The 16,960-nt window shown below is 37.8% G+C and overlaps 1 protein-coding gene across 5 annotated transcripts in view; it reads left to right on the forward strand.

Annotated features, from left to right (window-relative positions):
• Positions 1 to 16,960, forward strand: part of Cntnap5a (contactin associated protein-like 5A) — a 1,008,100-nt gene that overhangs the window by 578,199 nt on the left and 412,941 nt on the right. For all 5 annotated transcript variants that reach the window (XR_005492234.2, XR_005492233.2, XM_039090650.2 and 2 more), the window contains exon 11: positions 16,815 to 16,921. Coding sequence is in view for 3 of the 5 variants with exons in the window: in XM_039090650.2 (XP_038946578.1) it covers positions 16,815 to 16,921 (107 nt within the window). In the remaining 2 variants the exon portion in view is untranslated. The remainder of the gene's footprint in view (positions 1 to 16,814; positions 16,922 to 16,960) is intronic.

Here is a 16,960-nt window from a genome sequence, read left to right on the forward strand (position 1 = left end):
AAAATATGGATTCTTCAGTCCTTTTTAGAAGGGTGAACAAAATACTCACAGGAGGAAATACAGGGGCAAAGAGTAGAGAAGAGCCTCAAGAAAAGGTCATCCAGACACTGCTCCACCTGGGAATCCAAACCATATGCAGCCACTAAACTCATTCACTATTGCTGATGCCAACAAGTGCTTGCTGACAGGAGCCCTATATGGATGTCTTCTGAGAGGCCGTGTCAGTGTCTTACTGATACACACAAGGATGGTTGCATCTAACCATCAGACTGAGCATGGGGACTGCAATGAAGGAGTTAAAGTACTGAAGGAACTGATGGGGTTTGCAACCCCATAGTATCATCCAACTAGACCCCCAACCCCAGAGTTCCCAGGAACTAAATCCCCAACTAATGAGTACACATGGAGGGACCCATGGATCCAGATGCATATTTTGTAGAGGATGACATTGTTTGATATCAATAGAAGGAAAAGCCCTTGGTCCTGTGTAGATTCATTTCCCCAATATAGGGGAATGCCAGGGCATTTGTGTGGAAGTTGGTGGATGTGAGAGCATCTTCATAGTAGCAGACAGAATGAGGCATTCGAAACAGGGGAAAGAGGATAGCAATTGAAAATGTAAATACAAAAAAAATCTAATAAAAATAAAATAAAATAAAATGAAGGAGAAAGGAGCAGCTCAGTAGCATGTATCTGTCTGCTTCCTGACCACAGATGCTATTATGTCCCGATGCTTCACTGTGTTGCTGTTCTTCCCCTGCTATAATTGATTGTCCCCTCAGTCTGAGCCCGAGCAACCCTTCCTCTCTTAGCAGGATTTGTCAAGTGGTTTGTAATGGCCATTTGTTGGGGAAATGACTAATACAGCGACAGAGACCGTCTCTAGATTAAACTGCTTTTTGGCATGTTTCTCAAAACCCTGCTCTGGATTTCATAAATCATAATAAACACTAGGCAACCTTGGCTTTCCTTCTTATCACAAAACTGCAGTGAAGGGAACTGGGGGCTGTAGGTAGACCCTGGCTTCCCTGTCTGCCTCTCTGAAAAATAGATCATCTGTTATTTCCTCGTTTCCTTCCAGTGTTATAGAACATGGAATTTTGACATGTTCACTTAGAGAATACCAGTTGTATGCTTATTTCTGTTATGCTAAATATCCAAGTGACTCTTGGAGTTCTGAGCCTCACTTTTCTGCACATAGCAATACTGTTTAGCAAGGTTGTTTTATTGATCTATTACAATAATTTGTGTTACAGACTTCACTGTGTTAGTTTACTATATTGCCATCAAACACAGAGATTGTTTTTTTTTGTTGTTGTTTTTTTGTTTTTTTTTTCATGTGATATTATTACATAAGAGTAGAAGAAAGCTAAATCTGTCTTCTCAAGTATGCTGTGGTAACCAATACCAACAGTTTATGCATCAATCTCATCCAGTGGTCCTGAAAAGAGTGGTGGTTACTGGATACAGATTCTAGCCAGTGTTTGGCATCCAGAGAAAAAGAGTATGGTAAATGAGATAGGCAGCAGTGGCATGAGCCACAGAAAGGACAGGAGGGAGGAGTAGAAGTTATGTCTTTTAGGTTAAGAAGGAAAATTTCAAATGGAAATGTGAGGAGACTCCTACCAGCTAACAAATGTCACAAGACATTCATTTAAAAAGGAAGGAGTATGCAACTAATAAACAGTTAAGGACTGAATTTCTGCTGTTGGTTATAAATGTTGAAGACTAAAATGAATTTTCTTTGAAAGTGAGAGACAATAATCTCAGGATATTGTGCCTTCTTTTTTTGCAATTTGTAACTATGGGAAGACTTCTGGAAACATCTATAATTTGTGGATTCTTGTGTGTGTGTGTGTGTGTGTGTGTGTGTGTGTGTGTGTGTGTGTGGTGTTATATATTTGTATGTGTAGGTACATAGTCTCCTGCACACATATTCATACATTAGACTGGGATGTCTTATGTTCTTCTCTGCCACTCTTCATCCAATTCCATTGAGACAAGATCTACCCTTGAATATGGAACTAAGCTGGTAACCAGCAAGCCCCAACAATCTTCCTGTCTTTGTCCCCAACAGTGCCAGTGTTACAGGAGCATGTAGCTACAATCAGTTTTATTTTTAACTGTGTGATGGGAACTCAATCTTAGGAATCTTCTTGTGGTTGGCAAGGAAGTGCTCTTGCCTGCTGAGCAAGTATTTGCCCCCAGCCCAAGTATTTTAATTTTTTCCCTTGTTGACTGGGGCAGGCTTCACCATTACTAGATTTATGTCAACTTAACATAGGATGGAGTCATTTGGGAAAATAAAACTTCAATTAAGAAACGTTCTCATACTGCCTTATGGGGCATTTTTGATTTATGATTAATGTGTTACTGAGGTAATTCATTGTACTCAGTGCTACACCTGGGGTTTTGTCCATCCAAGATGCTATAAGAAAGCAGACTGATCAAGCCATGAACAATAAACTTATAAGTAATACTCCTCCATGGTCTTTGCACCAGGTCTTTTCTCTAGGTCTCTCTCCTATCTGAATTATTGCCGTGACTTACTTCTGTTATGGAGTAAGAATTGTAAGCTGAAATACTCTCCTTCTCAGGTTTCCTTTTGTCATGTTTTGTCAGAGTAATAGAAACCCTAAGTCAGACATTGTACCAGGGTGATCCTGAATTTCAGTTTGTATAGACACCAATACCAGTCTGATTCTTGTGTGTTCCCAAAAGAGAATAATTCAGATAAAACTCAGTCAAACATATGGACTCATATAGTGGTTTGACCAACAACATGCTCAATAGGCTCGTGTGTTTGAATGCTTAATTACCAGATAATTAAAAAATTGGGGGAAATATTAGGAGAATGTGGTCTTATTAGAGGAGCTGGATCACTGGGAGTGGGTTACAAAATTTCAAATCTCCAACCCATTCCAAGTTAGCTCTCTCTTCCTCCTCCTCCTCCTCCTCCTCCTCCTCCTCCTCCTCTTCCTTCTTCTCTCTCTCTCTCTCTCTCTCTCTCTCTCTCTCTCTTTCTCTCTGGTTTCTGATGTTATTTCAACAAAGAAAGCTCTTAGATGCTAGTCCAGTCTGCTTTCTGCCCTGCCTGGATTCACCATATGAAACTGTAAACTCCAAACAAACTCTTTCTTCTGTAAGTTATCTTGGTCATGGTGTCTCATTACTATGTTTAGAAAAGCATGACCAAGACACTCACTCAGAACTTTGCAAAGCAGCAAAGTTCACAGAACACAGCTCTCAAACTCATGATCATGGAAAGAGTGTAAAATGCATTGCATGTGTGTGTGTAGTATATGTGTTTGTATATGAGGTTTGTGGTCTGCGTATGGTATATATTTGTGTGGTGTGTGGGGTGTGGTATATGTATCTCTGTGTGTCACCTATAAATGTATTTGTGTGTGTGCTTGTGTATGTGTGTTTGTATTATGTTCTTGTGCTGTTGAGTGTTATTATTCCATGTTTGAGTTATGTAAACAGATCTCTTTCTTTTCCTAAAATGATTTAAATTGGGGATTTGAGAATTTCCACTTAAGCTTATTAATATGATACTCATTAAGCTAAAATATTCACAGTTTCAAACACTGAAGTATCTAAACAAGTCTGAAGGCAAATATTATAGTCATGTGAAGGAAAGAGTTAATATTCTCTCTCTCTTTCTCTCTCTCTCTCTCTCTCTCTCTCTCTCTCTGTATGTATGTGTGTGTGTGTGTGTGTGTGTGTGTGTGATACTTGTATAATGGATGATTAGAATTCACAAGGCAATGGGTAGACTCTGTAGTCTGTCAAAAGTAAAATATCTTTTCTTTTTGACATAACCTTCATAGTTAACAGACACAGATTTTAATTCATACAATATTCAGAGACTTTTCTGAGAGAAGATGAACAATCATGAGCCCAAATTACTGTTAGCTGTCTGTGTCTTGAATAATTACTAATTGTTACTGGAGTTATTAAATTCAAAGCTAGAACCTTGAAGGCTGACTAACAAAGCAGGTTTAGCCACACAACCTCAATTGGCCAGTTAGACCAATACGTCATAATGAAGGCAGAAAAATGAAATATACTCTATTTAGTCACAATGGGAGGAGGAGAGATGTCCCTTGACCCTCCATTCCCCAAGATTTTCCTTCAAAATCCTTTTCTGACTTCTCTTTATCAACATTTAGTTCTTGCATAACCTATCTCTGCATCAGTGTATCTGTAAGGTTGCCTAATGAGTTGCAAATCTTTATAGAGAACATAAGTTCTTCCTCCAACCATAACTACCACCTTAGACTTTCCTTCTCTTAGCAGGTAATTCCTGGGGGAATTCTAATTTCTTTCATTCCACTGTTTTTGGTAGCCAAACAGAGTCACAGTATCCTTGGAATATTTTTATTCTTATTAGCACCATGTGGTGACAGTGTGGTTCAGTTCTCTCCTTTTTTTCTTAAATCTTAACAGCAAATCTGCCATAAAGTAAATGGAAGGGACTGTTCAGGCCAGGGAGCAGTGTTCTTTGCTTAGATATACAGAGAGTAGAATTTTGTCAACGAGTTATCTACATTAGTCATGTGTGAAGCAGAACTCTCTTTTTCTCCATAAGGTGCAACAAGAAATATTTTTTACAGCAATAAAAATGATTACAGTTTATGCCTATGTGAGGAGATACATGGCATAGAGTAACAATGAATTCATACATGTTCACATTCTACAAGACACTATAAAATTTTCACAGGATGTGAATGTCACCTTTATCTGATTTTACAAATTAAGTCATAGTAGTGACCATGTCTCATTGCTCCAGTACTGCATCCCATGACCTAGCCCTTTAAGCTCAGGCTTTTTAGCACTAGATTAATTTTTATCATATCATATGACCTTTGAAGTTAAAAAAAGAAAAACAACATGAGAGTTGTGAGATAACCTAATCACAAAAGAGCACACATGGTATACACTCATTCATAAGTAGATATTAGGCAAAGCTCGGAATACCCAAGATTCAATTTACAGACCACATGAAGCTCAAGAAGAAGGAAAACCCAAAGTGTTGTTGCCCTGTCCTTTTTGGAAGGGGAAACACACTGAAGGAAAGGCAATCCCGAGACTGCCCCACCTGGGGATCCATCCCATATAAGATCACCAGGCCTAGACACTATTGCAGATGTCAACAATTGCATGCTGACAGGAGCCTGATACCGCTGTCACCTGAGAGGTTCTGCCAGAGGTGGATGGTAGCAGTCAACCATCACACTGAAAACTGGATCCCCTATGGAGGAGTTAGAGAAGGGACTGAAAGAGCTAAAGGGGTGTGGAACCGCATAGGCAGAACAACAATTTCAACCAACCAGACAACTCAGAGCTTCCAGAGACTAAACCACCAACCAAGGAGTATACATGGAGTGAGCCTTGTTTCCAGCCATTTATGTAGCAAAGGATGGCCTTGTTGGGCATCAGTGGGAGGAGAGTCCCTTGGTCCTGTGAAGGCTCAATGTCCAAGTGTAGGGGAATGCCAGGGCAGGGAGGAGGAAGGGAGTGGGTGGGTAAGTGAGTGGAGGAGCAGGCTCATAGGAGCAGGGGGATGGAGGGTTGGATATTGGGTTGCTGGAGGGAAACTTTGAAGGGGGATAACATTTGAAATGTAAATAAAGAAAAAAACCAATTAAAGAAAAAGATTAAAAAAATATTTATTTGTCCCCTGCTGTTCACTCTTACCACTATTTTAGAGGCTGCAGCAGTGACAACAGTTGTTGTAACTATGGGGAAATATCTATAGAGTTGTTAGGTTCCAGAAAAAGGAATTGGAAAGAATAGCTGTGAATAGTTGTAAAAGTAGAGACTCTTTCTGAAGAAAGGCTTCTTCCAAATACAGAAGTGGGCAAGAGTGTTGGGAAAGAAAGGATGTTGGAAGACCAATAGCCTGGGTAAGGAGAATGTGACAGTTTATTGTGCAATCTGTAGCTCCTCCTCACATCTTTCTCTTCATGTGCTGGAGGATTTACTGGTTCATGTTCTTTCCCTTTCCTGTATTCCTGATTGTAGCAGATCTCCAGTCTTTATTATTTTAAAAATTATGTTAATATTTTAAAAATACTTTGTTTTTACTTTTGCGTATTACATGTGTGTATGTATATGAGTACGTTTGTACACTGGAGTCAGATATATGGGTTATGAGTAGTCTGATATGGGTGCTGGAACCTTAAGTAAGTTCTATGAAAGGGCAATACATGCTCTTAACTGCTAAGCTCCCTTTCTCCCTACTAATATGCTGATATTGATGCTTTTTGTGCTTTCTCCTCTCCTTCCACATAGCCACCAAAGTCAGGATAGTACTAGATACTATTAAAATATTCAAAATATTTAAACTAACGAATAAATAGAAAATTAAAAAAATATGCCTAATGAAATCTATAAGAAAACTGCAGTACCCAAGTGTAACCCTAGTCATCTACGTTTCTTTGTGTGATATTTTTTTATTATTAATACTTTGAAGTATTAGGGGTTGGATCTAAGGCTCCATCAATGAATGGAAAGGAATCTATTACTGAGATATTTTTTCCCTATTTTTATTTTGAGACTATATTTTACTCTATTTCCTTTTACTTCAACCTCCCTTCAAAGTGGCTGAAATACAGTCCTATATCAATGGGACATTCTTATTTAATTTTTCTTTCATTCACTAAAATCATTTTATCCTGCAAAATAATTTTCTAGGACTATATACAGCAGATAAGAACAACTCTTGAGGATTAAATTAAACGTTTCTAAACTTGGCTCATAAAATCAAGATCTTTGTGCATGGGGAGAGGCACGCTGTTCTCTTGCACTGCATTTGGCTCTTGTGTTTCTATTGCTGAATACTGAGTCTGTGACTTGGAAAGATAAGTTACTTTTTCTGCTAAGAGTTCCATCCACCTTACTTTCCAGCAGATATTTTTCAATAAGACTGAGTTGAGGTGTATTGAAGTAGATCGGATTACTTCTTTAATTTAGACTGAGAATAGGGTATTCGTTTTAGGTACATGACGTAGATTAGAGTCAATGTTCCCATTCTCGAAAACATGGTATTGCTCTGATTTCATGCTCACCTCATCTCTTGTTCTTGCTTTATTCTTATCCATGCAAAGATCATGTAGCAGGAGAATGCTCACTGGCTAGGATTACTAGGATGGTATTGGGGAATAGTCATATCTTTACTGTGTATAATATACCAGAGGGAGTCAAGGAAAACCTGTGACTCATGATTTGTGAATGAGACACAGTTCCACATTAAAAATATATGTACTAGAAGGTCCCAAAGTCCACAGTGAAGGTACACGATACTTGCTCTAAATGCCTGCATATTTTCCCCAAACAGAAAGTGAACATATTATGTAAAAATTGATATATCTAAAAGTTAAAAACAATCTTATGAAGAGACTAACACAAAGACAAAAACCAAGATAAAAGAGGAATTTTTAAAAAGTAAAGAAAACATACTTTCTCAAAATCTGGGATCTAGCAGCTTGGATATCAGATGGGAATGTAAATGTAGGAATTACCTCAACCAGAGTTCCTCTCTGGAGCCACTCTTTTAGAGCCTTAGATTCATTCCGTTGTATTGTGAGAAGTCACTCTGACCAAAACAACCAAGGAGAAATGGTTTATTGTAAGTCACAGCACCAGGTAACAGGATCATTGAAGAACAGTCAGGGCAACAAGTGGTTAAAACAACACTACAAATTAAGTTCATAGTCAAAACCATAGAGAAACAAACATATTGCCACCTACTGCTCAGCTACTTTTCTCAGCTCTTACGTGATTTAAGGACCAACCCCAAAGAATGGAATCAGCTGATTTTAGCACAATCAAGGCAATTCTCTACACATTGCCCACAGTCAATCAGAAAAAAGACAATTTCCCATTGAAATCTTCACTGGAGGTTTTAGGTTGTATGGACAATTAAAATGACCATCATGATCAGGTTTTACATTGTAAGCAGAGATTGTAATCTTAGAAATGGTCTCAAACATTAGCATTTTACCTTTTTCATATTGATGCTCTGAAGTTTCTAAAGAAAAGCATTTTGGTAACTTGAACACCTCTCTTGTCTCAGTGAAACTTGTTTTTAGCGACTTGTCTCATTGCAATGCCAAATACCTGACAAAGCAATGTAAGATAGAAAGGCTCCTGATTTGATGATCCTATGCTGGTAGCCAGACTTTGAGGTTGCTGATGATATCGTTTCTAGTCAGAAGACCGAGAGAGATAGATACTGGTACTCAGCTCACTTTCTCTTTTCCATTCAGTTCAAGGTCCAAGTGCACAGAGAGTACCACCTGCATCAACTAGCTGTGGGAAGGAATTTAGCAGCTTTTGTGTGAAACTGGTGGCATCAGTACATGCTCTTTTTCCAGAAGCACAGAGTTCCATTCCCAGCACCCACAAAAAGAAACTCAAAACTCTTTGTAACTTTAGCTTCAGTCAATCAAAAGACCTCCCCCGAACCTCCACGTATACGTGAATGCATAGATGAATGAAAATTAAGCCTTAAAAGCTTTTAAAATTTTGTGCTCAACATCTTTCTGCAGGACACTTCTCTCTTGCCTCTGTTCCCATTTTAAGTCATAGCCATTTTAGGATGGCTCTGAACATCTCTTGAATGGGAACTCAATTCATGAATGTTGAGCCACTAGAGAAGCAAATGGGGATTACGGCCTGTCTTTTACTATAAGTAGAGTTTAGTCTATGCTGAATTACCTAAAAAATTACAGCCTGTAGCTGGTAGAAGAAATGTTTCAATCAAATGTTGATAATCTTGATGAAATGTTTGATCCTCATGTGGGAGAGACGTCATCCAGACTCCAAGGACTGGAGACCCTTCCTTGCCTCAGCCAGATAAATATACCTGTCTTCCTATCTTCCTATCCTATCTTAAATGGATTTTTTGCCCCTACCCTTTCTTCTCTCGTTAATAGATTTGAAATACTGGAGAGAATCATGCTGATAGCTCTAATTCTGAATGTTATCTGCTTTGAAGAAGAGTCCTTGAAAGATCCTGAGTAGCACATAGATTATCAACTTTAAGTAGTCACTGGATGGGAGTGCTGCCCAGTGGTTACCAGCTTCCAATGAAGGGAATTTACTTTGTCTAAGATTCCTCCTTGAGGCTCAGCACTGTTATTCCTAGTGCTGTTTTAGCATCACTGATGAGCTTGCAGGATCATTTGACCACCAGCACATGACCATTATCAGAGGATTTCTCCAGCAGCAATCCACAGTGGAATTCTATGCTGTGAACCAAATCCTGGAAAATTTAGGAAGCTGACTTCTGTCTTTTATTCACTTAATTCTTTAATGTCTGCATCTGCTGTAATTATAATGCATTTCAATTATCATGAACACACAACTGTGGGGGTAAACTGGGATTAGGGTAATTGGTAGGTTGGAGAAGTATAGAAATGGGCTACAAATGCTTTGGTGAAAAAGTTATCTGACCAAAACAAGATGAATGCAGTGGGCTGCTAATTAAAGGTATAAGACTAAGGAAGGCATCATTAAACAACTTACATTAATCAGCTTGGCTTTTTGAAGACCTTTGAAATGTTTTGTTCTTTGGTCTCTAAGGAAACAATATAGAAATCAAATTTGAACTTAAACTGCATGGAGGAGAAATATGAATTTTTAAAAAGGGAACATAAAGTACACACATACACACACACACACACACACACACACACACACACACGTTAACCTACACAGCATTGCTCTGGGGTTAGGGAGATGATCAGTAGTGAAGAGCACTTTCTGATCTCTCAAGGTTCAAATTGAGGATTTTAGGGGAGTTGGCTACCTACTAACAGCATATCTGTATGAATGACTGCTCTATAGGGCAAACACATGGGCAAACACTTAACGACTGTGCTTATTTCCTTAAACAGAACAGGCTGTTATGTTAATGTTTACAAATGTCTTTAAATTTTTCATCAATCAATAGAGAACCCTAGTGAATGGTGTTCATTACAAATGTATTAGCCGATGGACTTTGTTTCAGAGGAGCACGAGCCTTACCTATTTAATTCTACTTCTGGATGTCATAGAAGTAAGCAGAATAGATAAGAATGCCTACTTTATTCTAGGTGAAAATGACGGGATTCACTAGACCTTTTACATAAAGGAATTCTCTGCTATACTGTCTGTGGTTGCTATGGGAACTGAGCCCTGGCAATAACCTCATATTTTATCTGGCAGGTCCACTGAAATGCTGGCTGTTGTGGAGATTCAATACCCTCTTGTTCAAGCTCAATGCCACCTCCCCTTATTTTAGTTCAGTACAGTTGGTTCCATCTCCAAGCTGAGAATATTTCCTATTTGAATATGTTTATCTTTTAATATCATCTAATAACAAAATAAGAAATGAATGTACAGGCCTGGAAAAAATTGCTCATTGCATAAAGTTATTGCTACACAAGGATGAGGATCCTCTACATCCATGTAATTGCTGTGTGAGGATAATAGATCAGATGTGATATCAGCATGTGAGAAGTAGGAGCAGGAGATCCTTGGACAAAGTTACATAGCTAGATTATCAATATTGTACAGCTCTGGGTCCAATTGAAAGACCTTGACTCAATAAAGTTGTACACACTGAGAATAAACACCAGAAGTCAACTTCTGGCCTTTGCATGCATGTACAAATATATACATATGCCCTCAAGCACACACCTACTATATGTACTCATATATAAGCAAAAACTCACATGCATAAATTCATACCCCACATACATATAAAAATATAAATACAAACAAAATTCTGTTGCTGAGTGAAGATGCTTCAGTCAATGATTTCTACATACACACACCTGGCTTCCCATTATGCTATCACTGGTCACCCTGTATCTTTATTAATTTGCTTAAATACATTCTACAGTTACTTGTACCATGTTCTAAGGATATATTCATATCAGTATTTCTGTTGTGATTAAACACATAACTACCAGACCAACTGTAAAAATATAAGGAATGATACAGACATTTGTAAATGTTAAATATTCTTTTTGAAGCCAAGAAAATAGCACAGTGCTTACCTAGCATTTATGAGGACCTAAAGTTTGATTCTCAGTAGTACAATAAAACACCAAAATGCAAGTTCTCTTCTGTGATTTAACCACTGTTAATACATAGGAATTTTGTTCATCCAGGTCTTATTCCCTGTAAATAACAACAGCAATCATAACAGCAGACCAGCATGCTTACTTTGCATTTTACACGTGTGTCACATTCGTGTGGATATATTGGTACCTGTGCATGTGGAAGCAACAGCAAGACATGCCTGACTTTCTTTATCACTGTGTGCATCACTATTTGAGAGAGTGTCTCTCATTAAACCACAAGCTTGTTGTTAGGCTAACTTGGCCAGCTAAGATTATAGATCTGCTTGTCTATACTGCACAGTCCTGGGAATGCACACAGTGTCCGGCATGCTCGGTTTTTCACCTGGTTCTGGATAATTGAACTCAGAACATTTTAAGAGATCTTGCCTACTGATCGATGATCACATAGCTTGTTTCATTTACTAGCATGTTGTTCATTGAGAGACTTCCTCTTCCTCTTACATTCAGATGCACCTCTTCATTTTAGTTGGCTTTGTACGGGTGTTACACTATTTGTACATTCCCAGTGCTAGACTGCATTTCCATGTTAGTTTTTAGTTATATTTTTATATTTTAAGATTGTTAACCTGACTAGTAATTTTGTAGAAACTTTTGTACATCCTTTTGTACATGCTTTTTGGACACTTTTTTCCAAGTTGATTTTAGGTCAAGTCTATGCTTTGTATCTATAGTGACACTGCTAGCACCTCACTAAGATGTTAAAAGAACAGAGGCAGAGGAAGTAGAAAAAGACTTCAAAGCTTCTGGTAGTAGCAAGGACATTTTTTTTCTGAAACTTTACAATTTGGATGAGAATAGTTCTTACTGGCTCTTGCACTGAATGGCTAGTCTTCTAGTGGCCTGAGATAATAGAATATTGGAGGTGGAGCCTTTAGGGTTGTACCTTTGTCTCCACCCACCCTTTGATTTTTGGTTCTCCTGAGATTAACTTTCTTATCATTATGGATGGAAACCTTGATGGATAGAAAGAGGAAATTAAGCATATTTTCCTCTTTTAAGCACTTATCTGCAGTAGTTTGTCACAGTGACAAAAAGGTAACACTTGCAGTCTGGTTTAAGACTGCACAGAAACAAGAAAGGGAGAGAGAGGTGTGTCTTGTGATTAGGGTGAGATCAGGATTCAGGATCAGAAAAGGGGGCCAGGATCAGTTACTGTTGATTGTCTAGAGGCATGAGGGATTTCTTTAATATGTAGAACACATGATTAGTAAGGTTTTGTGTTTATCTTTAGTGATATTGAGTCTACTGATGTGGCCCATGCCTTTTGTCCCAGCACAAGGAAATCAAAGGCACAGAATTTTTGTGAGTCCATATCTAGCCTTGTTTCTGTAGAAAGTTACAGGCTAGTCTAAAAACCATAGTGAGTCTCTGTTCAATTTGATGTAGCCTGTATTTTTCTGTGCTCCAGACTTACATGGATCTATGGAATAGCTGGTAATAGCAGAGCTAGAGAGAAAATAAAATAAAATGGTGGGTTAATATGAAATCTAAAAAGTTTCTTTAGCAGTTCCCCACAGGAGAATAATTAAATAAATTTTTGTGATTAACATCTAAGCCCCAAAATGAGAATATATTCAATATAAATTACAGATCAATAGAATATGCACACCACAGAACACAATATATCAGTTAATGCAAGACAAAGAGACACAGAGACATAGAGAGAGATAGACACACACACACAGAGACAGAGAGAGAGAGAGAGAGAGAGAGAGAGAGAGAGAGAGAGAGAGAGAGTCATGCAGGCTATGGAGAATACAGAATAGTTTCCCTTAGCTGCAGTTGGCTGAAGTATTGGTGTATTGGTTTATCTCTCTAGTGACCAGGATTTAACAGAAGTACTTACAACTTTACTTGATATCTAAAAATAAGGTAGAGTCAGTCTTCTTTTTAGAAAAAATTAGTAATGTTGAGAGCTGTTTCAGCTTTCATGTTGTTTTCTTTAAAGTACTGAGCACTGCATTTAATACCCATAAGTGATGAAATTTGGTCATGATGCCATTTAATCTGTGCAGAAGCACCTGCCTCACACTGTCCAGAGTGGTCCATGAGAAAAGCTATTCAGAGAGCAGATAGGCATGCTGAATGAGTCTTGAACTACTTAGTGATCACTGAAAGCTAGTGGTCCAGCGTTGAGTAGAACTCCAGAAGTTTTCTTTATTGCTGAAAATAAGGAACGCTTATGTGCCTCTTCAATGACCCAAAATAATATTGTGCATAGCTTTAACACTGATAACTTCAGGTTTAACAGTTTCTTTATATAATGTGCAATCACTGGTATAGTTGTTTAGAAAGGAGAGAGGCTAGTGGTATAGTTTTAAACACTACTGTGAAGAACAAGGAAGAAACTACATTAATTTAGATAAAGCATTTGTCACCTGAAAAAGGAACACTTAGAAATATGGAAAGGGCTCCCTTTTGGTCATTGTACTATAAGGATTTTATAGTAGTAATGAAGCACACATGAAAATAAAACTAAAATCTGCCTTTCTAGCTTTAAGGAATGTATAGAATTAATGGTGCCCTATTATTTTCTATAATACATAACTCATTATGTTCTATTATGTATATAATTTATTTCTTTCCTATTTGAGCCATTTTATATTGTTAAACATCATTTTGCACAAAGATATCTTTTTATGTGTGTGTACATGAATGTACATGTGCACATATATGTAAGTCATATGTATGGTGTAGTGTGCATCTGTGTATAGAGGCCAGAAGACAATAACACTCATACCATTCCATTTTATTTTCTGACATAATCACTGTAATTGGGACCTGGGGCTGGAAGATTAGGCTAGGATTGCTGGCCTGCAAATGTCAGTGATATAACCACCATCACCTCCCCAATTCTGAGAGTACCATTATGTGCTAACATGCCCCAAATGTTTTTCTGTATTAGTGGTTTTGGGGGACTGAACAGAGGTCTTCAATTTTTATGACACTTTACCAACCAAAGTATTGCCCCAACTCGAAAATATCTTTACAGAATCAATATTGACAGCTTCAGTTAGTATCATTATAATCTTGGGAATCTCTATGAAGCTTCTCTCCTTTCTCCTTGGAAGAGTATTGTCCTAGTAAGTACATGTGAAACTCAGTTTGAAGATGAACCACTGGCACAGGTAAAGGAAGAATCCTAGTATACAAACAAGTCATGTGAGTGCCAGTCTCAAGCATGATCTCTTACAGGTCTCTCTACTGTGCTGTTGACTTGCTGTCACTGAGTGTTTAAACATTTCACCTATGCAATGGAAAACAGTCCTAGTAAAGCCATATCTCATGTATGAGTGGGAATGCATTTGAAGATTATATTTATAGTTCATTGAAAAAATAAACCCACTTCTCTGTGAAAATATTTTGAGAAGGCCACACACCAAAAATAGTGTTTAGTTAAAATTAAATAAGAAATAAGTTAAAGAGGATGATATCTAAAGTAAGATAAATGAGTAGAATTCAAAAAGTTGAATTTCACAACACACTTCACGTTGTCAAATATAAATATATATATTTAAGTATATGTAAATGTGTATAAAATTAGAATTGAAGATTAATAAATATTTTGAGCACAATAATTAAGCAAAAGGGTTAAGAAAGTGAAGGATTCAGAAAGAACGACAGCTTCATGTCTATGCTTAATTTATTTCTCTGTCGCTGTGAAAAAACTTTCCAACAAAAGCTACTTTTAAAAAAATAGCCTTATTCCAGGAATGAATTCAGGGTCACAGTGCATGTTGGTGGGGAAATCACAGTTGGTAGCAACCCTGGGGATCTGGTCGCTCCTCATCTGCATTTAAGGAAAGGGACAAAGGTAGAAGTCACATCATTTCCTCCATTTGATGGTGTGGGATCCCTCTTTAGAGAGTGGTACTGCCCACACTGGATGAGTCTTCCAATCTCAATTAACACAGACCAGATAGTGCCCAAGAGTCATGTTCAGAGTCCAGTATCCAGATATTTCTAGTTTTGATCAAGTTGACAGCATGAATTATGATTGCTATCTCATGATGTTCATTTACTCTATTAAATGAAACGTTATATTCCTTTCCTTTGTAAAACAGTCAAGCGCAAATCAAGAAACTGGAAAAATGACATCATGAAATCTCAGGTAGTTCGACTGTGACCTATAATTCATTTGTTACTCATTTTTCTCCACAACTATCTTAGAAATTATCTCTGTCCTGTGGAAGATTGTGTGTCTGTGTGGTGTACAATATAGACTAGGTTGGGATTCATAAAAATCCACTTATGTCTTACTCCCAAATACATGGATTAAAAGCTTGCCACTACTCCCATATCTGCCATATTTTTTTATCCTCCCATACCTAATGCTTTCTTTGAAATCTTTCTGTCATCTCCTTAACTCTTATGCACTCTGGTTTTATACAGAGGCAAGATATCTGGCAGTGTATCTGCTATGTTCTTAGATCAGACACTCACTGTGTTAGCTTATCTGGGTTTTCAGATAGTCAAGAAAGTTGATATATTTATATTGAAAAAACTTCACTAAGCCACCACATCTGTTTTGAATTTTTACAATTCGCAGAAGGGTATGTGGTCTATGATGTTTGTGTGTTCATCTACTTTCAAGTGTACATATGTAGGATAGAGATTGACATAGAATATCTTCCTTCCTTGATTCCCACATTGTATCCTGAGTCTGGGTTTCATACTGCATACTAAAGTGAGTGGATTTTGAGGTAGTTTGCTTGCTCTAGGGATTTCCTGGCTCTGAATCCTGAGTGAAAATGTCACAAGAAAACTGCCTTGTATGCCTGGAATATGATATGTGTACCCGGGATACAAATTATATTCCTCACACTTTTGTAGTCAACGCCTTACTCACTGAGCTCTCTCTCCAAACCCTTATCCTGACTATTTGGCTTTATAGACTTATGCCCAAAACTACCAGTATCCACACCCAGAATTTGTCCCCTTCGATAGCCATATGGGATTCTCTTTCTGTGTTAAAATGAACTTATTAAAGAAGGTTGAAATCATGATCATGAAAGAGCCTTTTTAAGTGAACAAGTTAGACATAAATATGCAGTCAAGTATCTGTGTTGAGATGACCTTTTCTAATCTCTGTTCACCAAATGCACTTTGCTGTATGGCTGCCCTACATGTTCTCATTCATTTTGCTACTTATAGTAGAAATGCTAGATTTTCCATTTCCCAAATGTGCTTTCTCTTTTCCAGAAATGCATCCTTGATTTTCCAATGACCATAGACACATGACTTTGTAGGGAGATGACTCAGACACATGATGGCCCACAACCATGTATAGGTCACTTCCAGGGGACTCAATATCCTTTTCAGGTCTCCTCTAGCATCAGGTACACATGTATGAGGTACTTCTATAAATATGTTGGCAAGCACTCATACATATAATATGAGAAAAATACATTAAACATACCATTATATACAATAATCCCACTTTCATTCAACTCTCTGTGTGATAACATTGAAACTTTAACTCAAAGGTAGAAATCAGCTCTGAGATTACCACTATTCAGTAGTAGAAGCACATCACTGTGGTTCTCATATCATTTAACTCTGGTAGTTATAGGGCGTTAGCAGATTCTATTCCTAGTATTTCTGGTAAAGATTTTGCAGCACTTTCTATTCCAACTGTCTTGGCTTATGAGGTTTTTTTATTACATCCATTAGGTGTTTGCCAAACTACTGTGAACATGGAGGACACTGCGCCCAAACCTGGACTACCTTCTACTGCAACTGTAGTGACACTGGTTACACAGGAGCCACCTGCCATGACTGTGAGTATATACAGTGTCCCCACAGTGTATGGGCACAAC

The sequence above is a fragment of the Rattus norvegicus genome, chromosome 13 (genome assembly GCF_036323735.1).
Source record: "Rattus norvegicus strain BN/NHsdMcwi chromosome 13, GRCr8, whole genome shotgun sequence".
NCBI classification, from domain to species: domain Eukaryota; kingdom Metazoa; phylum Chordata; class Mammalia; order Rodentia; family Muridae; genus Rattus; species Rattus norvegicus.